The sequence below is a fragment of the Anopheles moucheti genome, chromosome 2 (genome assembly GCF_943734755.1).
Source record: "Anopheles moucheti chromosome 2, idAnoMoucSN_F20_07, whole genome shotgun sequence".
Taxonomy (NCBI): domain Eukaryota; kingdom Metazoa; phylum Arthropoda; class Insecta; order Diptera; family Culicidae; genus Anopheles; species Anopheles moucheti.
In genome coordinates, this window is record NC_069140.1 from 103124311 (window position 1) to 103148993 (window position 24683).

At 41.7% G+C, this 24683-nt stretch overlaps 2 protein-coding genes across 2 annotated transcripts in view; one reads left to right on the plus strand and one right to left on the minus strand.

Moving 5' to 3' along the window:
- The window catches only part of LOC128299573 (uncharacterized), a 309911-nt gene extending 305542 nt beyond the window's left edge, over nucleotides 1–4369 (minus strand). The window contains exon 1 of the mRNA XM_053035576.1: nucleotides 3891–4369. Within this exon, the coding sequence (XP_052891536.1) occupies nucleotides 3891–4100 (210 nt within the window). The 5' untranslated portion in view covers nucleotides 4101–4369. The remainder of the gene's footprint in view (nucleotides 1–3890) is intronic.
- A 7543-nt stretch (nucleotides 4370–11912) lies between these two features.
- On the plus strand, nucleotides 11913–12859 carry LOC128297997 (uncharacterized). The gene is made up of 2 exons (XM_053033720.1): nucleotides 11913–12373; nucleotides 12449–12859. The coding sequence occupies exons 1-2, from the start codon at nucleotides 12127–12129 to the stop codon at nucleotides 12688–12690; spliced, it is 489 nt and encodes a 162-aa protein (XP_052889680.1). The 5' UTR covers nucleotides 11913–12126; the 3' UTR covers nucleotides 12691–12859.
- The last annotated feature ends 11824 nt before the right edge of the window (nucleotides 12860–24683 follow it).

A 24683-nucleotide genomic window follows, 5' to 3' on the forward strand; every position in this document is an offset into this window, starting at 1 on the left:
ATTTTTAAATTCCAGCTGTATTTTCCGCTAATCTCTGAGAACAACTTCAAAACCAAAACTCATCGTGGTCACAGATGCAAACTTTTCCAACACGTTTTGGGGAGACCAAATACCAAAGAACCTGAACCCGTATATGCATTCTTCGTACATGTTTATCGTATTGCTACGGTTTGGTTCGCCGAAAGTGCATCTCAACACACGCAAGGGACCAATTGAATCCGGCTCATTGAAATGACCGTCTGGTGGTAGACGAGATATTCCCAGCACAAAACTCACTGAATCCTTTACGACACGGCAGGGGAGTGGTTCACGACATGACTGGAATGTCTGAGCAGTCACCTTCGCATCTGTACTTCAGCTAAACGATAAGCTACTACTACTGTTGCACTCTGCAATGAAGAACAATTTGAAGCTAAATCCCGCACCCTTTGGTTTGTGTTGGGTTCCTATCGTAGCGTTGGTTGGTTGGCAAAAAGTCAAATAAAATTAAACGAACTGACCCACTAGCTCGAATAGGTCACACACCGGCATCGTATTGGGCACCAATCCCATGAGGGAGTAAGTAAACAGACTCCAAGAGTAGAAAAGGTTTCCGTCGTCATACAGCACTTGTGTGCAGGGACTATTTGTTTTACACTAATTTCACCAACTTTCGAGTCCTGCTGTACGAAGCGGGTTAGAGTACAAGCATCATGGAAGCGAGAAAATTGCGGCTGTAAAAATAGCCGCTGGCAAAATTTTGTTTTTCCACCCCACAGCACAGATGCAGCAATGCATCGTTGAAATGCGTTAGCTAACGAGAGGCCACATGCAACTGTGTCGGATTCGAATCCCGGACAAACCTCGAACGAACGATGATGGGCACGATGGCGATACCAAAGTGACTATTAGATTGCACACTGCTGTCGGAAGCTTGAACTGTGTTATATAGAAGCTTGGTGGTAGTTTGATATACTCCTACATGCAGTATAATTTTATTAACTGGTGCTAACGAACGCTTTTAGCTGTTTTTAATGGAAAAGATATGATCTCGGCTGCATCTCGGTTTGCTTGTGGACGTTCATCTCTCGGGATTATACGAAGTTTGATAGCATATGTGAAGATTTTTAGCAACATTACTGAGGTTCACATTCTTCTTGTTAAACAGAGGGAACATTATAAGCGGGTAGTTTCTGAAGGTGGTGTGAAGCAATAAAAAAGTAGTAAACATTTGTGTTTCGAAAAAGAGTCTTGCAAGTTTAGATAAGATGCGAAAACGGCCCAGCAGGATGAAACAGCCAGCACTACCAAGTCTCACTCAAAATTTCTCAAGGTTCAAATAATATGTGATTTAACAATTAACAGTATGGCCTGGTCATTTTGTAGAATTTTATACCTTTTCTAACATGTTCAACTCAATCATACGTCTTGTTTCTTTACTGATACACTGCATTGAAGTACTTCTATAAAATAACTTAAACCACCAAATATGATAGACTAACTAATGCTCCAAATCTATTTCAATTTTCCGTGACTAGCTACCTAAATTGTATAACACACTAGTATCTTTAAAAAAATTAAAAAAAACCCAATCAAAGATATTTCCTTCCATCCCGATTTAAGTAATACAATACAATTCAAGTAATACAAGTAATACAATTCTGTACAAGAAATTCATTAGCTATTCGTACCCTATTCGTTTACCGAATGGAAGCACTACCTTGCTTCATCGTAGGGAACCTTCTTATCTTTCAAGCTGCACTCCTCAGTTTCGCTGACAATTTGAACGTATTCTTCTTCATCAAATTATTTTTCGCTCCATCACTGGCTCCACCAAGTCATGTCATTGTCGGACATGATGCGGATAAGACATCGTTAGGACGTTGGTTTGCTCCATTTTCCATTCCCAGTTTTCCACACATTCAAGTAATTTGGAGAATTTTTGGCGTAAAATTCGACCTACCGTTCACGGTTGTACATTCTTGCCATCTGTTAAGGGAGGATTTTTTGTCTGCTTTATGTCTCCCACTTATCAAGCTTCGCCAAACAATGGACTGCAGTAAAACACACGCACAATGCAAGACACAACGCTACATTTGTAGAACTTTTTTTGTATGCCAGCTCCATGATAAAATGTAACGAGAGGGAGAAAAAACCCTACAATTCCAAAACATTCCATCGTTCTTGTATCCCTGCCTTCCACACCCTCAGTCACTACACTGAGTTGTGGCGTAATGAAAACGCAAAAGTCAACCAAAATAATTAATCACCGAAACCGAAAGCAACCTCCTCCGCCTTGCCGTCGATCCGCAAATTTCTCGTAACGCTCCGATTCCTGACTTTATCATTTAGATTGGATTAATTTTTCTTTTCCATTGGAACATCCAGTGAAAAATCCATCTTCTTCCCGTAATGACGTAGAATACTCGTAAAAGAACTAGAACCGAGTGCGCACCACCACCATTCCAGTCTCGTCGAGAAAATGTCAAGTACTCATCACCGTTGGAGGTAAATTTCTGGGAGAATTGGTAAGAAACACCCAAAAACTTCTAACCTCCAGCAGTACATTCCAAGCGGGATCAGCTTCCAGACTTTTGTGAAGGATGAGAAGCATGCCGACGCTTTCCAGCCGACATTCAATGGTAAACTCCGTGCCTGAAGTACCTTTACCACGAAACAAAAGCACAGAGACTGGTGAAATTCATTGAAAAGTAAAACCTGACGCCATGTTTGGTTTTGGAAGATAAAAGTGGTAGGAAGGAAAAGTATTCATCTTGCCAAAGGCGATTAATACTTCGTATGCTTTCGCCATGTTCCATAAGAAGGAAGGAGCAAATTAAAATCAACAATATTTTCTATGTGTTCCAATAAACAACACGTCTAATTTGGAATCCTTTTTTATGCTACTTCAAGCAAAAACCAATGATAAGACATACGAAAATCCTTCCTGGTTTAATAAACGTGCATTTCGCTGGCAATTATAAGCACATTTCCCGCGAAAAGAACATGTTTGTCACTTCCGCAAGCGAATTAAGCACTTGATTTGCTAAGCTCATTAAATCGCCACCATGGGAAGAAAGCCGAATCACATTGCAGGCGTCAGGGATTAGCTCTAATAAACGGAACTGCAAACGAAAACATTTTCGAAAAAGCTTGATTTCACAGGATTTAGCTTTGTGTTTTCGTGAAAGAGCAAAGCTGTAGAGTACCGGAAGTACTTTTTGCCATTTGCCAACAACAGAATCCGGGCTGTCGGGTGAGGGTTTTGAGGGAGATTACCGTGATTAGACAGAGTGGAAATCCGGATCCGTTTGTCGTGTGTCTACAGGGATCAATATAAAAGAAATTTTTTGCTGTTTGCTTTCATTTCTCGAAAGCGTTGAACACATATAATGGAATGGAATATCTAAACAGTTCATTCCGATCGGAATCATTTTAAACTGACAAACTAAGGTGACATATATACAGCGTGATAGCGTGATGTGTGATACTATAACTTTTTTTTAACCATACAGGCCCGGGAACCTAATCAAGACCGTTCCTCCGTACGATGGACGGGTAAAATCCTACCCGATTCTAGCTACGGGTATAATCATTCGGGTTAATAACCATCGAGAAACAACATAACGGTACTGCGCCACCAGATTGTGTATTGTGTGGGATGGGATACGCATACACCACGCATCTCTCAACACTCGTGCCATTGTATGAGAGAAATTCTCGTAGGTCATGACCTACAGTGATTTGGTTTGAGTTTGAAGATTATTGCACTAGCTGTCATTTAAATCCATCCAAAGAAGTTGAGAATCGAGAGGCATCATTGAAAACATTATCCAAATCAACCTAACCAATTGCAATCGCATGGACATTCAAGTGATGCTTCAATTAATTTACAATATCTTTCTACTCACCTTCTTGTTGTCACGAAACTTCAACCAACCGGACACAATTGTTTGATCACTTGCTAACACATCACTTGCACTTGCACTACCTCCACTGTTATCCATATCTTCCACTCCATTCGCACCACACATACCACCACCAACACCTTTCGGTTCAACAACCGACGAACCGCAAACTACACTGCGCACCGGAGACGAAAACGCACCTGGCTCACCCATAACACTTTTAGCTGGACTTGCACCGGTTGACCCATGGAAGCCTGCGGCAACCGCATGGTGATGGGTATACGGACGATGAATAGGCGACGAAAATACTCCCGGTTCACCAAGCACACTTTTTGCCGGGGACACAGGAAACGCTTGCCCACCAACAGCACCGAACTTACGACGCACCGGAAGCGGCGAATTTTCACACGAACTTACACCACCACCGCTGGCGAGACCGAAATTGTGACGCACCACGTTTTTTCGCAGGCAGCTACTACTGCTACTACTGCCACAATCAGAATCGACGCGCTTACGCATAGCCTGTGGCTCACCTCCTGCGGCTAAACTCGAACTGCACATACACTCGGAGGCAGCGCGTCTCTTAGCCGGAAGAGCAGTCGGTCCACTTACGCAATCGCATGGTTGCTGCTGTTGAAGAAAGCGCCGAGAGACGAGTGGAGAATCGAATGCTTCCATCTCGCTCTCGTTCGCACGTCGGCCGGTGATCGGCGTCGATTGCTGATCACGGATGACTCCCTGTAGTTTGTCAAGCCGCCGATTTGGAAGTGGAGAAGATTTGGCGCTTTGTGATCCGCTTTCCATCAAGAGCAGTGCGGCGGTATGATGCTGCAGGTGGTGTGCGGGATCGTGTCGGCGGGGCACATTTGGAGAGTTTTTGCACGATTCCGAACCGTGCAGGTGCGGAAAGGTGGTCATCCCAACTGTGGAAGGATGATCGATGCTTCGCTTTGGGGCCGATGTGATCGGTGGATTTTGACCTTGGTCGGCCATTGTGTATGATAAGAGATACCAGCTGCAACGAGAAAGAAGCATGTATGTGAGAGGATTAGAATCGACTAGTGCTGATGGAGCATTAGTTAGAAAACCTTAGACCGTCTCCACATGGGCCGCGTTTTCTGCGGTACCGCGGAAAACGCGTATAACTTTCGTTGTTAAATCTGCCGCGCTCAGCTGTCAAATCTTCCGCGGCTACTGTTCCGCAAAGTTGTCCATCTTGAACAAAGCCGCGTTTCCGCGCCTATTTGACAGTCTGCCGCGGAGATTTGGCAGCCGACCACGGCGAAGTGGCATACAAGTTATACGCGTTTTCCGCGGTACCGGTAGACGGCCTTACATTTCAGCAGGCTCGACTGAAATCCGCCGTAATGTATGCAAAACGCATAGCATGCTACAAATCTAGCTCAAAGCTATGCTGATTACAGCGGTTTGTGCATCATCGCACTTGATAAATTAGTAAGATTTTTTTCTCCTTTCTTGTTTTAAATTGATGCCTACAAATTGCGCCCCATGGCGATGGATGTCATGTTTAAAGAGACTCTAATCCAACGTCATGGCTTATTATTTTTCTTTTTTTTTAATACATCCTTCCGGACAAGCCTTCCCTAGATTATTTTTAAATCTTTTTCAAACACTTCGTAGAATTTTATATCCAAATATCCGATATCAATTCGGTGCACGCACTAGCAAACTAACACATTATTCATTGCATCATGTACGCGCAGCAGATTTTAGACTCTTATGGGGCAATTGGTTGCAATGTTCTAGACTGCCACTAAACACATCTTTGCTCTAATTATGATCAATGGATAATTTGTAAGCTCGCAAACCAGCCTCAACGTCCCAAAATGCCAAACTTCTCTGCACATTGGTACTCAAATTTTCTGCATAGGTGGTTGGAAAATAATGGGGAAAATGTCTACATGCACTCATCACCCAAGCAGCAAACACAGTCACACGTCACAGTCTACCACCACACTTAAACGCTTCTGTTTGTGTCCTATTTTGAGCCAATTTAGTTCAATTATTTATCACGGCTAGCTTGTCCCACATACAATCCCTTCGTGCTCGGGCACTGGAAAGCGTACACGCATAAAACGGCTAATTTCCGGTACATAGTCCAGCCGGTGGCGACGGCCCGAATATCCCCGTGGCTAGCATGCAGAGGCCTGAACGAAATTATTATGATCAACATGATCCTCGCTCAGTGCAGCATGCTGTACTTTGCATTCATTGTCCTCCTGGGAAATGACAGGGAAGGTGGGATCTGTTCGAGGGCCTGAAAGCATGAATCAAGACCTGGTTAGAGCAGCCGCATCGTGCTTGCTGATTGTTAGCCGCTGGGAAAATGCGACATTACGTTCCACGTTTCTTCCACCAACAGTCTGCCGATTGTTTCCTACTCGAGGAGTGTTGGACTGGACATGACAAAAACAATCGGCAAGCTCGAACATTACCCAACTAACCATTCGAAACACTCACCGTCAACGCGAATTGTATTACTGTTCTGTATCTGCAAAGTGCAACAAAATGCAATCCCATGCCAGACCAAGTGAATGGACTTTGACTGAACACGTACACGAGCGAACCATGTTAAAGTGCGTTCGCCCTGTTGGAAGGAGTGAGATATGTTCCAACTATTAAGGTGGTTGCGCGGGAGAACTGGAATGCTAAATGAATTTCGTGTCCTGTGCAGCCAGTGGGAAGTTTTCGGTAAACCATTATCGTTGTCATTCCTTTGTTACATCTTATTTATGTGGAATGCGACTACATACAACAAGAAGAGAAAATAGGTTTTGGGGAAACCGGCATTTGATAAGGAAGAAATCTTTGATAAATTAATCGTGATCAAAAAACTTGGAACATTCAAGTAAAATACAAGCCATATGAATGCCCTCTTCAGGTATACACTCTACATATTCTAGAGCAAGCTATCATATTAATTAAATCACAAAAATCAATCACTCGCGACGTGGCAACAGCTGTCAGCCAGTGGCAACACTGTGCGCTCTACTCAATATTCCAGCACTACCCTCCTAGTTTTGTTCTATCCCTACGCTAAGCATACCGATTTCCTATTTTCTCATCAAAATGTAAATCATTCTATTTATTTGCCCCTTCCTACTCCAACCGTCGTCATGTCAGGTGGATTTGTACGTTGCGCCATGGACAGTGGAAAACCGACAATCGGAAGTAAAACAATCTTTCGAACTGCCAAGGTAGCGAATAAAAATGACTCCTGACAGAAAAATCAATACCAGTCACATGTATCGCACATTTCGCACACGGAAGTGTTGTCCCAGTTTGCTTCGATTCTTTAAAGCTTCGTCATACCAAGCTCCTTGTATCTTTTGCAAAGACCACATGATATCTCAGGGGTTTTTCGGTTTGGGGACACTTCAACCAGCAGTTTAGCGAACGGAACAATTTTCATTTGGGATCAGAACGGTGCATTGACGTTTGGATTAAAAATATAATTCAAAACCTTACTTTTTCCAGGTGCTACATTTACTTTACATTTCCAGGTGAATGCATGCCAAGTACTACGTTTATATATTCTAATCCAAATTCCATTCGCACAATTGTATGATTTTGTATTTCAGGAGACGATATGCGTTCCAGTTTGAAAAATTCCAGAAAGTCCCACGTAAACATTTTTCTGCTCCCTTCATTGTGCTCTTTCTAAATAACCTGAAAATCTTACATATCTTCAATCTACCAATATGGACATGAAATCTTCCTTCAAAACAAAAAAAAACCTTTCCGACAAAACAACCCTGTCGCCGTTGAATATTTATTTCTATAGATCATGATGCACTCGCGCGTGCAGTCTATGGCTTGTACCTTCCAGCGGCTAGATAAAACCTTTACCCGTCCAACAAAAAATATGGAAGACATGAAGATAACTTGAATGAAAATCTGAGAAATAGCAAACTCCACGAAACACCACCACTCGCAATACTTCTTCAGCGTGTCGTCAATACTATTGCACTAGTATCCGGAACGATTCAGAAAGGTAACCAGCACGGAAGAGGAACGCAAAAAATACACACTTTCTAGCAAGACCCTAGGAAATGGGAAATGGTCCCTGTAAAGTGTGGAGAAAAAATCCTCCGGCAAATAATCCACTTGTTTGTGTACCACACGTTTTGGGTACGTGCTTCTTCAATAGATATGCACACTCACCGTTCTGCATCGGACTAAGAAAAAAGTTGCTTCCATGAAAGACGTTACTAAAAATTCTGTCTGTTATTGACCAAAATCTAGGGCACAGGCTATACACGAGAAATCAAAATGTTTATATTCTGCAAATGGAGTCAAGTGAGGATAAGAGAAAATGAAGATTGCGTAGCGTTGCAAGCAGTATTTGACAGACGATTATTTGTTGACGTTCTAGAGTAAAGATTTGATATTATCACAAGTTCAATTCATTCGGAAGAACTCTGCAAAAGCGATAGTTATCATTCTAATATCGCATCAAAATTAACACCCTTTTGAAGCGGTATATTTTGTGCCAATCTTGATAGCAAAACTATCACGCCTTTTCTAGATATTATTTTAATTTTCTACTATTCCACACAAGCAAAAAGCATATAATTACACCCAAGAAAATAGTTTCGCTTCTCCCTTTACAAGTCCACTCCTTATTTTTCATGTTTCCGTATTGACTTGTCAGTTGTATGTATGTGCCAACAAGGAGTTCCGTATCGCGTTAGGTTTCTGATATTTGTTGGGCAAGCTCTTTATCACTGGACCAAAGGCAAATCGTTAAGTAGCTGTCAATGTAGTACTCCATTAGCCAGAGGGTGGCATATATACGTGCCCATATATTCGTGAGACGGAAAAGATAAGCTTTAATGATTGAGAGTACTCACTAACTATCAATGATGGTTGTGGGATAGTTTGCCCGCTCAATTGTATCAATCCAAGAAGAATGGTTTTCTGCATTAACCTCGATTTTCGCATAAGCATATTATTTGTAAACTACTGTGACCACCTCTGTTAAATACATGAAATAATAAAAGAAAAGGAATTGTGGTAGTCTTGCACATCACACGAATCACTAGTGAATGTGACTAAAAAGGGGAGCTAAACCTCAATAATCCCTCACAACCTTGTGTCAAAACCATCCAAACCAAGTCAATTTTCCCACTCTGACATGGGATATCCTTGCACATTGCTAATGTTGAAGGAATGATACGATCTTTTCGCCCTCCTAAAACATTTGGTTGGCCTAAAATTAGCGTTGTGCATAACAAAATGGTATCCATAAATATAGATTCTGCCGGTAACAAAAAAAAAGAAACGTCATTGAGGCAAGCACTACAACAAAATTGCAAATCATCGTCGTAGTGAACACGAAACCCCCAAATGCTTATCAGCGATGGCAACCGTCATGTTTGGTGAAACTTTTATTTTAGATTAGATGTATACGTTTAGTTCTCCATGCTCCTGGCCTTATTCCCTGCAGACGAGGTGGTGAGTGGAAAACGTACTCGTCCCTTCGGTAATGATCGCAGACGCCGTCAGTGTTGACGTGTGTTTGTGTGTGTGTGTGTGTGTGTGTGTGTGTGTGTGTGTGTGTGTGTGTGTGTGTGTGTGTGTGTGTGTGTGTGTGTGTGTGTGTGTGTGTGTGTGTGTGTGTGTGTGTATGTGTGTGTATGTGTGTGTGTGTGTGTGTGTGTGTGTGTGTGTGTGTGTGTGTGTGTGTGTGTGTGTGTGTGTGTGTGTGTGTGTGTGTGTGTGTGTGTGTGTGTGTGTGTGTGTGTGTGTGTGTGTGTGTGTGTGTGTGTGTGTGTGTGTGTGTGTGTGTGTGTGTGTGTGTGTGTGTGTGTGTGTGTGTGTGTGTGTGTGTGTGTGTGTGTGTGTGTGTGTGTGTGTGTGTGTGTGTGTGTGTGTGTGTGTGTGTGTGTGTGTGTGTGTGTGTGTGTGTGTGTGTGTGTGTGTGTGTGTGTGTGTGTGTGTGTGTGTGTGTGTGTGTGTGTGTGTGTGTGTGTGTGTGTGTGTGTGTGTGTGTGTGTGTGTGTGTGTGTGTGTGTGTGTGTGTGTGTGTGTGTGTGTGTGTGTGTGTGTGTGTGTGTGTGTGTGTGTGTGTGTGTGTGTGTGTGTGTGTGTGTGTGTGTGTGTGTGTGTGTGTGTGTGTGTGTGTGTGTGTGTGTGTGTGTGTGTGTGTGTGTGTGTGTGTGTGTGTGTGTGTGTGTGTGTGTGTGTGTGTGTGTGTGTGTGTGTGTGTGTGTGTGTGTGTGTGTGTGTGTGTGTGTGTGTGTGTGTGTGTGTGTGTGTGTGTGTGTGTGTGTGTGTGTGTGTGTGTGTGTGTGTGTGTGTGTGTGTGTGTGTGTGTGTGTGTGTGTGTGTGTGTGTGTCTGTGGCGATTTGATTGAAGGCTGCGGGAACTTCTTTTCGGTGTTTCATTGACCGGCCTTTTTCCCTGTCCGTCTTGATATATTTACTTACTTTACGACCTGTCAGAAAGTTTATGGTCATAAATAATGGCGACGAAACGGTGCATGGGAATTTTCCTGGAAAATCTTCCCGTGACCTGATATATACCGGAATGGCTATAACATTTCAGTTTCGTGTGATGAAATTACAAAGGGTTTCTTTACGGGTTGAGAAAACAATTTGTTTGAGATACTGTAATTATTTTCCGGACGTCCATGACTTTACATACTTCAGATTTCACGTTTCATGTGATTCTTCCGCAACTTACCCGGAATGTAGAAGTTCCAGTTATCATAAATTGGTACGTACACTGTCCCTTTTTATCCTTCACAAATTTTTAAATCTTCAGGCATTGATGTTACTTCTCATTTTCTATCTGTTTTAAAATCCTCAGTACACATATGGCTGAATGTCTTAACCTAAATCACAACTTTCTTTCTGAAAATCATATAGAAAAAGGTTGATCGAAAAATATATAAATAATATAACAAACAAATTGTAATGACCTATCGGATAAGGCGTGTAATCAAAGGTAAACAAGATTGAAACACATTTTTTATCCGTGAAAACATTACCACTTCTATGTTCACGTAGGCCATTGCAAGCATCATACTGCAGCCAGAGCTAAAGTCAAGTTACAAATAAACATACAACAACGCAGCGTTGCTCCAGAAAGCCCTTATTTCAATTGAAGCTAATCACGACAGCGCGGACACCCTGTTCGGACACCCAACGCCGAAACCATGAACGAAATCTACGTAGCTTACAATCTATAAAGCAACAAACAACACCGACGTGCACGATAGTACACTTTTATCCGACCCGATGTACCATCCTCCACAACGAACTGAGTATCCCGAAAGATGTCACGATTTCGATGCGTCACAACTGCAACGGGAACAGAGATATTCCGAGGGTTTGCTAGAGTCGGGTTGATGGCAATGGGTATGGTGGCATATATTGGTCACTTTATGCCCACGCAGGGAGTCCGGTCAACGGGATAAAGTAATAATCTTCATAAAGCAGTCGCAATGGGGTGTTTCGCACTATGAGCTTTGTACTGCTAGAAGCCGGTAAATATGTGTTTTATAATACAATACTCAAAATATCTAAACAGTAATTGCCTTCAGGACATAATACAGCAAGAGATAAAAGATAAGTTAACTACATTTAATGAAGCAAAACTTGAAGCTAATTAACAAATGCTCACAGCATTCCCAATTTCGTACAGTGAGTATGAAAATGTCAAAATTGAGGTGACTGTTTTATAAGTAGCTACAATGAACTCCATGATTTTCTGCAGACAATTCGTCAAACTTTTCCGATTAACTGCATCCCTTACAACAGTTGAAATTCTAAACAACAGGAAACTAGCAGTGTAAAACTACATTGATGTTCAAGTAAGAACAATTCTAGTGCAATAATTAAAAATGTACTGCTTCATACTCAACTCTAATTTTTGACCAATAAACAACCTCTATCGTACCCATCATTCAATATCCCGCTCACCAATTGACCACGGTGTTGGAGACGTGCACTGTCGGAAGCTGCATGCCTGCAACTCGCAGTCACTGCCGTGAAAGGGTGCGTTAACAACGTCCACACGTTCGTGCGAACAGGGTGTCATTGGCGTATGAACGGAAGGATGGAGTGCGCAGGCCGAAAAGGGGTAATGTGCGGTGCACATGCCATTTCGGTATTAAAATTGATAATCCATTCGCTGGCCCCAGTCCGCAAATCCGTGCCGCGGCTCAGGTACAGGTCGTAACTGCGTGCGGTCGTACACGGGTGAGCAAAGATGTGCGTTCACGGGAATTTAATTGTACCACTGGTTCTGTGCGCAACGGTTACGTTGGGTCTCGCGCTATCGGTCAGTCCGTCCGAGGTGGTCAAAGCTGAGCAGCAACCAAACCGAATCGCCATCGTCTTCGAACGGCAAGCGACAACTACGCGGGAGGAGTTCGGTAATGCTTCTGAGGAGCTACAACAGCCACGAACCAAACGCCGAACGAGGGACCCGGACGAAAAGAACAACATTGAGTCAAGTAACCGCAGAAGTTTCGGTGGGCATTTGTCCACCCGGCCGGAACCTTCTCATACCCTCTTGTCATATCCGACAGGTATATCGCTCTGGGAGTGGCTGAAGGGACGCGACAAGCCCGAGGATAACTGTATGCTGATGGCGATCGGTGGCGTGGCCAGTGGAGGCGCCTTAACGGGAGCATTTGTCGGTGCAGGTATCGGAAGCATTTTCACCGGACCGGGTGCCATCGTGGGTGGTATCATTGGAGGGCTGGTCGGTGTGTTTGGTGGCCTCAGTGTGGGTGCGAGAGCGGGTGCAGTAGCGTGTGAAAATGTCTGACCCGTAGGTAGTGGCAGTGTCAACAACGTTATTTGGAGCAATAAAATCTGCTTAAGTGTACGCCAAGTCGTGTGTCTCGTGGTTTTCAGATACTGAAGTGTTGTTTGAAACGGTCATGGTTCTAGAAATAATAAAATGTTCGATTTAAAGATGATTCCTTTTGGAACAAAAACTACCAAAAAGCGAAAAAGTGTTCAAAAGTTTCTAAATGTATATATAGCTGACGTCGTTCTTTATCGGTGCACAGGCGCTCAGAAGTGGTGCAGAAGCGGAAACAGCAACAACAAAACATTACTATTCTGGTGCCGCATTTGCCATCCATTTAACCCATTGTTTCTTCAATGTATTACAGTGTGCGCTTGTACGTGGTTTACATATGTGTGATGCTACCAATGCTACTCCCTGAGACAAGGGACAAGTATAGTCTTACATAAAACATAAGGGCTGTAGATTACTTCGTCTTGGTCGGTTACCCCCGGTGTGTGAAAGGCCATAATTTTCGTGTTACTTTTATTTATCACCGAGGCCCCATTTACCTTCACCAATACTACTACGGCAACATCGGCGTCGGTTTGGTGCATTTACTAACGGAATTCCCGTTCCGGAAAACACCCAAGAAGGCACATTCATAAGTAAAACGCACCAAGGCACTCTCATCATCAATATTGCATGTATGATTTTTTGTGTACACATCTAAACATACACACACACACACACACACACATACAATCACTTGTAATACCCCTCTAGAGGGAGAAAATAAGAAAACAAAACATTCTGCCCTTATCCTGTAAACACGTAGAACGTGTTTACGTCCGGCATTGAGGCAGCATTGGTAAATCGAGAAATTGTAGTAACTCCCCGTTCAATGTTGCTTTATGCTTTACAACAGCCCAACACTCATTCGAACTAACGCACACCGAGACAAAATGAAAGCTATCCACAAATGTAAACATTTTAACCGTGCCGTGATGAAGGGAGCAAGTGGAGAGTGAAGTGTGTCTAGCAAAGCAGGAAATGTACTTAAAGCGTATTGCTCGTGAGGCGGCACTTGCGGATAAAACTAGAAGCATCCGGTTTGGTTGAGAACTTTCGACGCTTCACCGTACGTTCTCCCTGCGCCACTCTGCAGCCAGGCAACTATGTGCATTACTTGGTAGTCTGTTGACAAATGTGCGGGAATACGCGCCATCCTCATCAAATTAATAGCCAGCTTGACGTTTGATGTACCGGTTTGCGTGTCCCGGAATGTTTATTACCGGAGTAAAAGATATTCAACTGCAACACAGTTCTCTTTGCAGATATAATTGTGTTACTCCAATGAGTAGAGGTTGTATTTCAAAAGGCCTTTATCTGTATTATTCGCGTTATGATACGGCAACACTTAACCGCAACTCTTTAGTTGATGTAAAGAATTGAGCCTTTTGAATAGTTTGAATAGTTGTATGATGCAGTTGAAGTAGTAATTCTTGTTGGCTACAACTATGATATTTAGTTCAATAATTCAACCTCTATTGCGAGGATTTTTTTAATTTATGAGCCTGTTTAGTACCTAATCGGAAAAATGTGTCTCGTTAGAGAACGCATGAGATTTTCTGGTCTGGTTTAGTGACTTTTTATGACAGTAAGGTACAACTCCTATTTAGATATTCTTTCCCATTTCCTTGGTCGAATGATGGAGCTATATTTAAGACGATATTTAAGACGAACCGGTCGTTCTATACGAACTTTAGAAGAAAATAATATTTGTGTGTATATGTTATTAATCTTAAACGTATATTTTATGATTCAGTACAATTTCATACCATATGATATCATATCATACGCCTCTGAATTCAATTCAGACGCAGAAATAAGCTTCGAATGTCCTATATAGCTATATGGTCAACAACAACAACTAAATTGTCTTTAAGTAGCTTCATGTTTCTCGATGAAAAAAACACCATTAGCCACTGTGTCCACAACACCAACACTACTACATGGTTCGAAAACTCATCAAAGTTTCAAACACATCGTACAAAGCGAATTAAATGATAGATACATGCCACCTCCAGCTTAGAGCACAATTTTCATTACCAACTCTCCCTGTAAATACCTAAACTTTGAAACACTTACGGATTCACCCTTCATGGTAGTAGTGCTTCCCGTCCAAATTCATCCTAAAACAAAAAATGAAGATAGAACCCCAATCTTTGCGTCCTTTTTTCTCGTTCGCTTCCTTTCCGAATTGTTTTTACAAATAATCAACGCCATCTTCGTCTCCCGTTGCAAGTGATGAGTTTCTTTTTGCTTTCCTGCGCACAAATTGCTGTTGCCTGCTTCCTACACATTCCGTTCGACACGTCATCCTTCATTGAAAGGTGGACCTTCCCGTACGTACGCAATGTTGGTCAACATTACCCTCCTCCTGTCTATTCGGCATTAGTAACCGCTGCTATGCATTTTCCCTCGCACCATTTCCTGACCAGAATTCAACCGAAACCTTGGAGCATGCGGTTCCTTTAGGGATTGGTTCGTACACCAGGAGCAGGATTCCATTAATGGGAAAGATAAATGAACCCCAGGAAATGGAGCACAAACAATCACCCTGGCCATGTGTGGAGCAAGATGTATGTATTGACCGTAGCTATAGGGAGCCGAATGGTATGACACAAGAACGCGATGCGAAACAGCACAGCAATGGAAACACTTAGACATATGTGTTGAAAAAAATAACGAGAAAGCCATCGACCGCTAACAAATACTCAGGTATTCAGTGCCGTTCAGAAAATGGCGCACATTCGCGTCCTGCGAGTTAAGAGAGTACCGCTTTATATGGTCCTCGTGCGTAGAGCGTTTATAGTGAAGATTTTTTGGTTGTAACCATCGGATTGTTGTTACATGGTTACAAAGAAGCGCTTTCGTACCATTGTTCCCCACACTCACGTATAGTTTTGTTTTGTTGCTGTTAGTAAAGCAGGAACACATTAACTCCCTGGCATGGGGAAGATATCCGGTTAACGTGCTTCAAGATAAATTGCATGCAATCGTGCCACAGTGAGTTTGGGTTTTGGTCAATGAGATTGTGGTTATCATTAAGCTGATTATGCTCTAGGGTTGTAATTGATTAACGTATGCATTTGTCGGGATGAATAAATTATTTCTCGTCTAAGCATTTTTTCTTATCCTCATGTTACAACCATGGGATGGCAGTGATGACAAACATTGCAAACAAAAACGAGAAGCGAATTTTTGTGTTGAAATATTTTTCGAACACGTTTAGACGAATCTGTAAGAAATCATTACGGTTGTACAAATGGCATACTTTCATGTGATTTTCATATCTAGTAGATATGTTTATTAGAAAACGTTATTTAAATGTAGTAAAATGTAAAAAACAGCTATAAAATATATCGTTTTAGATAATACAAAATAATGACTTAACAAAACCCTGTCGATGGTAAATGTTCACAAAAAGGTTTCAATACTCTACTGTAGTATTGTTTCTTCTAAAAATATGAATTCTTTCATTTTCTCTCAGTTTGCAACCACCACAACACTATTAGCTTGCTAAATTGTTAACACAAACATAGAGACACAACCGGAAAACCCGCCAGCAGTAGGCTCATATACCCCTTTCTGTCAAACATATCCTGTCATGGCACGCACCCGTCTAACACGGACCCCAATTTCACAAATAACAGTCCAATTAATCAGCCGTCCGTTAGATTACGAATTCGCTGCTCGGCAGACTAGAAACTCTGTACACTTCCTTGACAACACCGCCCATCACAGAACAGGGAACTCCTCCATTGCGTGTTGGGTCACCCTTAAAGGGGTACGGATGAGTGTGCGTTTACGGATGTTTAAATTTCACCACAAACCTTGCTTTCCCGTGGAAGAAGAAAGACAATGCTGTCAATGCAACTGGGGCACGCAATCCGCCACTGTCGAGACACATTTCACGGAGCGTAGGGTTGTGTTTGAATTTGCGGAACGTTACCAAATACCACTGTCAGCGTAATATTTGCGAGCAAAATTCCATTACGTGGGAATCCATTCCTCGTCGCTACCAGGACCAAGGAAAAACAACCCCATTTATCAAAAGAAAAGCTGGTAATCCTTTTAGCATTCACATTCAAGTGCATGCCTTCAAACTGTCACACGAAGGTGTGGTGGAACACGATGTACAATTAAAACAACACGCAAAACCAACACTAAAAGTAATCGTTTGATAGCCGTTTAGTTTCATCTTTTGAAGTCAATTGCAACTTGGCCAATTTGAGAAATTTCTAAATTAGTTTCACTACTTTTCACTATGTATTGTATATCGCACAAACAGATAGAAAAGTGTTCGAGAAACAATCCCCAAATAGCAATTGATTTATTCATCAGACAAGTTTGAAAGGGTTTCGTGTTCTACAAGGTTAATTACATTACACGTCGATGTTAGGAAAATAAATAAAACCAGTACTGATATATTTCCCAATTTCCCTTACTTTTTCCATTGCCAAATTGTCACCATACAATGCATTATTAAATCAAATTTGGGAAAGTTTCATGCACCCTGTACGTGTAATATGTATGAATGCTCCAATTCTTCAAGAGAAAGGGGGGCTTTTTCTGCCCAAAAGACTTCGGAAAAAAAATTAACAGCCAGGGGAAGAAAATTAAGATTGATAACGCATTTTCACCTTCATGCAGTAGTAGTTGACGTTGTTCTGGAGATATTTATACTTCCCCTTAACGCATTTCATGAACTTTTATTTTGTACACAAACAACTCTGTCCTTCAAGAGACCGAAATAACCATGTATAGTTTTGACAAACGAAAAGGCAATTTTAGCACAGGAAAAACTATCGGAATGCAGAACCTCAGAACGTTTTGTTTCATTTCCTACATAGGAAATAGACACAATTTATACAACGCGATTTTTTTAAGACTTTCAAACCTGTCACAAAGGTCAATTCTTTATCCTTATTTTTGTTTCCGCTTCACTGCTGCAAACCTTAGAGAGGTTATTTTAAATTCCAAAGTTAGAACGAATCCTCCACCTCTTACCTTTCAACCGCTACCGAAGTTTTTTCGCATTTTTCTTAATTTTGGTGCATTATTTTCAACCACCAACAGACACCACGAGCAAAAAAGACCCTTTTGAAAAAGTGCAACACCACCGAGGACGATTGGCGCGGGAAATCCCCTTCCATAAACCACAAACACCAAAGAACCAACCGATGCAGACACCGAAAACCGGTAGCTGAGCAGAAGAATAAAAGTGCAACCTTTTTTTTACATCAACAACCACACACCAAACCACCTTCCCTTTTTAGTGGGAGAAAAAGGACTTGAATGAAAAACTCGGATGCCATACGACGGTATTATCAAAAACCGTGCATCCTAAAGCGGGTATTCGGTGTCATTTTGGCATTTCTTTCACGGTGAATTTTGTTATTCCAGGGTTTTTTTCTTTGCACATCCGACAACAGGGCTGCAATTTTGTCCAGTTTTGTGCGGATTTTGTTTTGCCGCACGAAGTACAATCTTACAGCGTCAGCCATGGCAAGAAGCAAAGATTGGAAAACAACTATCGATACGGTCTGTGCCAATGCAACGGAACCCAAATGTTCGGTCAAGCGTAAAAACTACTTGGAAAAGAGACAACCAAATACCAACAACAGGCTGTACGTAATCGTGGAAAAATTGGCATGAGCTATTTTTTTATTCTTCTCTTATACGTCCAAATGATCGTTGGAATACATCCTTACAGAAGATGGCAAAGAACTTGTCCACAAAAAAGCATTGAACAGGCGGTAGTTGAATGTAGTTGATGGCGAAGATGGCAGCGATAGCTACCATCATTGTTTATCAATTAGCTTCCCTTGGACGAAAACACAGTAGATCCGAAACAATTAAAATAATGAAATTGATCCCCTAGTATGGGTTACTTTTTTGGGTCTTCTTACAAGCAGACATAGAAAGACCCTTTTATGGTTAATTTGCCTTTTCTTTGCTGAAAATTGAAATAGAAAACAAAAGCAGTGTTCGAAATACAGCAGTTGTTTGCTTGATTCAAAATGTTCTAAAAGTAGCAATTATTGCAAACATACTCCAACGTGCTCATGTTCCTTTAACATGCACAAAACTGCTACTACATTATACATTTACATTTCCATTCAAGAAACCGTCTAACACGTTTCGAGAGTGAAGGTAAACGGGAATTGTAAAAATTGTAGTTAAAATTGCGATAAAAAAGTTTTTAATTTTTTGCATAAGGTTAAAAGTTTTGTATCGCTTATTACGCTGTAAAAGCGATTAATTAACAGAAACGCAACTGGTTTAATGGTGAAATATAGTACAACGTTCCACGAGCACCATCCGTACTATAATAGTATCGTAATTAACTTTCCCACTATTTACATTTTAATGAAGGAAGCCAAGCCACAAGGATCAAATAATTTACTGAATTCGTCTTTGTATCGTTTAATAGCTACGTCCACTGTAGCCATCACCAGTCCACTAAACATTTCCATCATACCACTCCACAGTGATGTGAAGCAAAGCTTCGTTTGAAATGGAAACAGAACTTAATAAATCCATCCAGTGAGTAAATAAAACACGCTAAGCCCACATCATCATCACCCGTTGAGCAGAAATAGCTTCAAAACCGAACTGCATTGCTTAACCGTACAAACGTTGCATCTCGGATGAAAGCGTTGCAGTACACCACCGGCCAGCTCAAAATACCTGGCCACCTTATTACACGCAAACATCTCGTTAATCTGGCTCCTTCTTTACTGCCCTTTGAGCGTCCTTTCTCTCCTACTGGCTCTACAAGACATTCCCTAGTGATGCCACGTTCTGCAAGACATACCTGGTGATGGGTGTATAAAAAATAGTCATATTAATGTTGTTTCCCTGATGCTTTTTTAGGATGCTAGCGGACACAAGATGGTAGTAGCCGAGGATGGTAACAAGCAAAGCCTTTTGTGCATCTGGTTGCCGTGTGATAAGATTGATGGCGTTTGGCGGAGAGACTGAAACGATGCGTACCTTTGGAAGATGGTGCTGAACCGCCGTGAAATTCATTTCCTCGCCATACAGCAAAACGGCCTTCTTCGCAAGTTTGTTGGCGCATTAACATTCGCTCCACTACCACCTTCGAACTGACGCGGGGCAAACAACGAAAGCTCTTGACAATTTATAAAAATTTGCGAAAAGATTTAAATTACAAACCATATTTTTCCATCCTCGTCTTGCATCCCTGGTCTACCATACACCTCCCGGCTCTTCTGACTATCTTTTCATTCAATTTTTCTGTTATTACTTTTATTTTCAGCCCGAGTGTATATAATTCTACTACACCACCACGCAGGATACCATTTTCGCGGGCTGGATAGATAGCGAAGGGAAATAAATCATGCAACTTTTCTCGAAACCGAATCAGGGAAATCGCTTCGTTATGGGATGGAATTCTGGCGCCGTGGCAATGCACTCAAGAGGCCGACAGTGTTTGACAGCTTTTTGGCGATGAAATGAAGTTTAATGGCTTTGCTTAGTTGGTCCGACTTTTATGCCAAACCAAAGTGTAAAGTTTTTGCAATGTATTTGCAAAAAACAAACGACGTGTTTTCTATTGTTTGTTTTTCACTGCCATGTTTGTTTGTTTTTGTTTGAAGAATTTTCGACTATTTACAAATACTAATCTTTTCAACAAACAGTCGGGCAATCAGTCACAATTAATTCTTATATTCACAAAACCACTAAAATTTGTTGGTGCTGTGATGTACGTTCTGAGAATTATTAAGCGTACGTACAGATTTTATACATCACCTTTTTCACGTAGGGTTTTCACATCTTTATCCTGCGAAAAAACGTGCAAATCTCACCGGATTTACGATGAGCAAATGAAGCAGCTTTCAGTTTCGTTTACGCTAACCATTATTGTAACAGGATCTGTTCAAGTTTTCGCGAAACCTCTACGGAGCTTCGTCTACGTTCCATTCTACGCGCAGGGAACAGAGCAATGGTGTGAAAGTTCCATCCAGAGTTTGCTCCTGTTTTAGTACCATTCCGAATCAACCCATACTATCAGAAACGGCTTCGCATGGAATTCAACACGCAGTACGTATTTATGTATATTTCTGGAGTAATTTACCACCGATTGTTGGAGCTTAGCTCTCAGTCTCCTCAAATAGAACTGAATCGTAGAGCCAGCAACGACCGTACTGAAAGGTAGGGCAAGGCGCAAAACTTTTGCAAAATCAAAACAACCGACCAAACGAGCTGATACACTGTGCTTTGCCGATGGGAAATAGAGAAAACCCGACTTGCCTCTAGCCCGGTGAAGACGTGTGGTTTTTTCCGTTCTTACTGCCTTGATACAGTGGAAAAACTTTGTATAATTACACCGGTTACGGTACTTTGCCAAAGCGGGTGTGTTGCTGTTCAGATTTCAAGCGCAACTAAAACACACACAAAATAGAGACGGGTGTGAATTTTCCAAAAATTTCGCTACGTGGCTTTATTGGGGCAGGCTGGTCTCTTCACCTAGATCTACGCTGATAGTGTGGTTAATTATTGTTTTTGACGAGGGTAATTACTTTTTATGTGGCTCAGTTTTCTTAATTGTGCCTTTGGAGCTCGCTTCTAGCTGCAGATGGAAAACATAAGGCCTTAATCACACACACACTTCTGGTAGAAAATACAATCAATTCCTTGTCACCTATAGTTATGCCTTTAGTTTCAACAAATCTCTGAAGTTATAGGTGCATACACACCCAAACCCAAATGAGATTCAAAAAAAGAAAACACCAAATCAGGTAATGAACTGGATTTAATATGCTATCAAAATGGGACGGTTCAAGGGCGACTCAACATCCTGACAGACAACATAATCTTCACAAGACATTAAACCGCATTAAGACAAGACTTTCACCCTCTAGAAGGAAGTCAAGTGGGAGCGATTGATAAATCGGGTGGCAAAGAATTGCGCATTGTTCCACCTTACAACGACACCCACCATCGTAAGACTATACTGTACGCGCGTTCAAGTTCTTCTATGAGCCTTTCCAAGTACCCTCATTTGGAGCTGATTTGTAGGAAATTCAATGACAAGCAACAGCTCTCGGGGACAGTTGCAGGGACGCTCGTTTCATAAATTCATTGAAACACACTCGATATAGCAAAACACACGCTCTCTCCATCTCTTTGTTTCTGTCTTTCTTTCTTTCTCTCTTTCTCCATATTCAATCTTATACTTCAACCTTCGAATTAAAGCCTATCCAGTCATATCTTATCACGTAATCTGATCCGATCTTCCCAATGCGGCAAAGGGACAGTTACGGGAAAACCCTTTCTTGTCCCCCACCAACATCCATGCTGTCGTCAACAAGCTTGATGTAGGAAAAACGATAGCTTTACCCATCACACTCTCCCCGCCTCCAACGGTAAACGACGCAACAACGCATCCTCTTGCGCTATGGGTAAAGATTGTTTCTTTGAGATTACGATTACCAGGGGTTTATACTGGAATGAGTCAACTGTTCCGAATTCACTCGAGCGTTTCGCGACTTCAGAAACAACCCGTGCAAGGACGAGTGGAGAAAACTTATTCGTGCGTAAATTTTGTGAAACTTCTTTCACATTCAGTTGCTGAAGATTATGCTAAGTATTCACGGGCCCACTAAGATTTGATTTTAAAACGCTGACGATCGAAATTCATTGGCTTTATAAAGTGTTTATAGTACATGAGGGCGGGAAAGAGGAAGCTTCACTTCAATTGTTCAATAATGCAATTACTGTCATCAGGTTGTTTCTCAATAAGTGCCTTCAATTGAGATGTAAACGTGCGATTGGACAATGTCTTTTGGGAACATGGAGTATTAATTATTTCTGAAAAAGCATTTTATGACGAACCTGATAATGGAATAGGAATAGGCATTAAGCTTCCCCTCTAAATTGGAATGGTCCGGTGGAGTATTCGTAGTGGCGACGGTTTTCACCTAGCTACGGGTAAGTAAAGTTAAAGAAATCAAGAAAATCAAGAAACGGCGGGCTACAAAAAACGAAGAAGTAGTAAAAGTACGTTCCTTAAGTTTTACTACTAGCTGTAACTATAAATAGCACATAGCAGTAGTAAAAATCATAAAAAAATTAATTGAACAACAAATACTTCTCTCCTTCAAATTCTCCTCCAATGACAAATTACAAAACCATTCAACCATTTAACCTCTCATTCCGATCTTCGCCATAACAGAAATCTTTTCCTTGTTGCCTATTCGTAGCGTAGCATTTTCAGTCGAACGGTTCGCTGAAAATTAATTTTCCGTTTCTCACCCATACATTTTCACCTTCATTTATTTCTATTTTGTCTCACCAGTACAACTCACTGTCCTTTGAAGCAATTTTTGTCATTACTTCCCGTAAAACCGACGCCATTTGCCCGACAAGGTTTTTGCTCCTTTTACCAAGTTTTCGTACTGCTAGCCTGTGTGAAACTGTGCTATTTTTTATCTGAACCTTTCTTCTCACCATGCGGCATATCATCCATTTTGCCGGACGTAGTTCCCATCTGTGAGCTTCCCAAAACCGTCACCCACAACCCCATGTTGTTGTTTTCGTCGTGTTCATTAAAATAATTTACAGTTATCTCTAATCCGATTTATTTTATGCTCGCTCATTACCCTTCAATGTTACGGCAAAACGCAAAGGCATGGTACAGTTTTTAAACCGAGTTGATAGGGCTGCACAAACTACAAAAGGCTATCGAGAATTTTTTGTCGGTACACGGCGAAAAGTTAGGAAATATGGGGATAATGTTAAAATGTGTTTCATACATTCCCGGGATTGGGTACGGGTACTTTTATGCCATTTTTTGTTTGTATTTTCTGCTACAAAACTGCAGTCGCCATACGTAGGTCGCTCTGCTCTGCAGTGCAACAACCGAAATGACATTTTGGCGGCTTCCAGCTGGCGTAAAAAGAGCGCATCACATATGGCGTTCGCGAACCATCAAGATAGCCGGGGTCAGGATAAGCCGTTTGTTCAATTTTTGATAGAACTGCGCGTACGTACGAAGTGTATACTACTTCCGGAAATTGGTATTTTATCCGAAATCTGTAGCTCAAAATGGTTTAATTTCTTTTAAACATACATATATTCTTTCTATTACACACTGGAAAGAACTCTGAAGAAAGTTGTTGGTGTATTCTTGAAGAACGGCCGAGTTGTATTACTTGAACTTAGAATAGCATTACACACGGTCAAAGAGTTCCAAGTAATGCTGCCGGAAACGGCGATAGGATTTAGTCTAGTAACTAATTTACGGCAAACATGTCCATGTAGGTGTACTGCCCCGTAGGACAATCTGCATTGCCATGCATTACTAACTCACTAGCGACAATGCCGGGATTGCTATGCTCATCTCCCCCGAATAACACGAATACCTCAAGATATCACATCCCCCTTTTTTGTACTGTGTACTGATACACTTTAAACACGCAGCAAGTTTCCGCCTTACACTTCGCGCACATATTCAATGTTAAATCGATCGGAATGGCACGGCTAGCAAACATTAATGTTGTGACATGCGGCCACACCAACTGTCGCCTTCTTGTGCAAAGATGCATAATTTCATCATTTCTGTGAGGATCCCTCACTGCGCCGATCAGCTTTTCCAAATCTTCTATATACATAAAGCCCAAAGCATATAAAAGGTAATAAAAATAATCCACAGACGTCCCACATCGCCAATATACTCGCTCACACTGGCAGGATGGCTTCTTGTCGAGCGATGTCGCTGACTGTAACCCCTCACAGAGTGGTAACTTCTGTGTACGTATTTTAATTATTTTACCTCACCCTCCACTCGCTTCGATTGGCGGAACAGCATGCCTTTTCTGTGAGGTGGTCCGCACGTGAACACCAAATTGTACCGGGGGAATGCAGTACACGCACACGCTACACTCTTAAGAAGCTTAAAAGATTGCCGACAGTGCTAAGACTATTTAAAGTCG

What these genes read in the sequence shown, in the direction of transcription:
- LOC128297997 (XM_053033720.1), top strand. Translation starts at nt 12,127, where the DNA reads ATGTGCGTTCACGGGAATTTAATTGTACCACTGGTTCTGTGCGCAACG. An exon ending in AAAGAACAACATTGAGTCAA is followed by an intron (nt 12,374 to 12,448) that starts GTAACCGCAGAA and finishes CATATCCGACAG; the next exon opens with GTATATCGCTCTGGGAGTGG.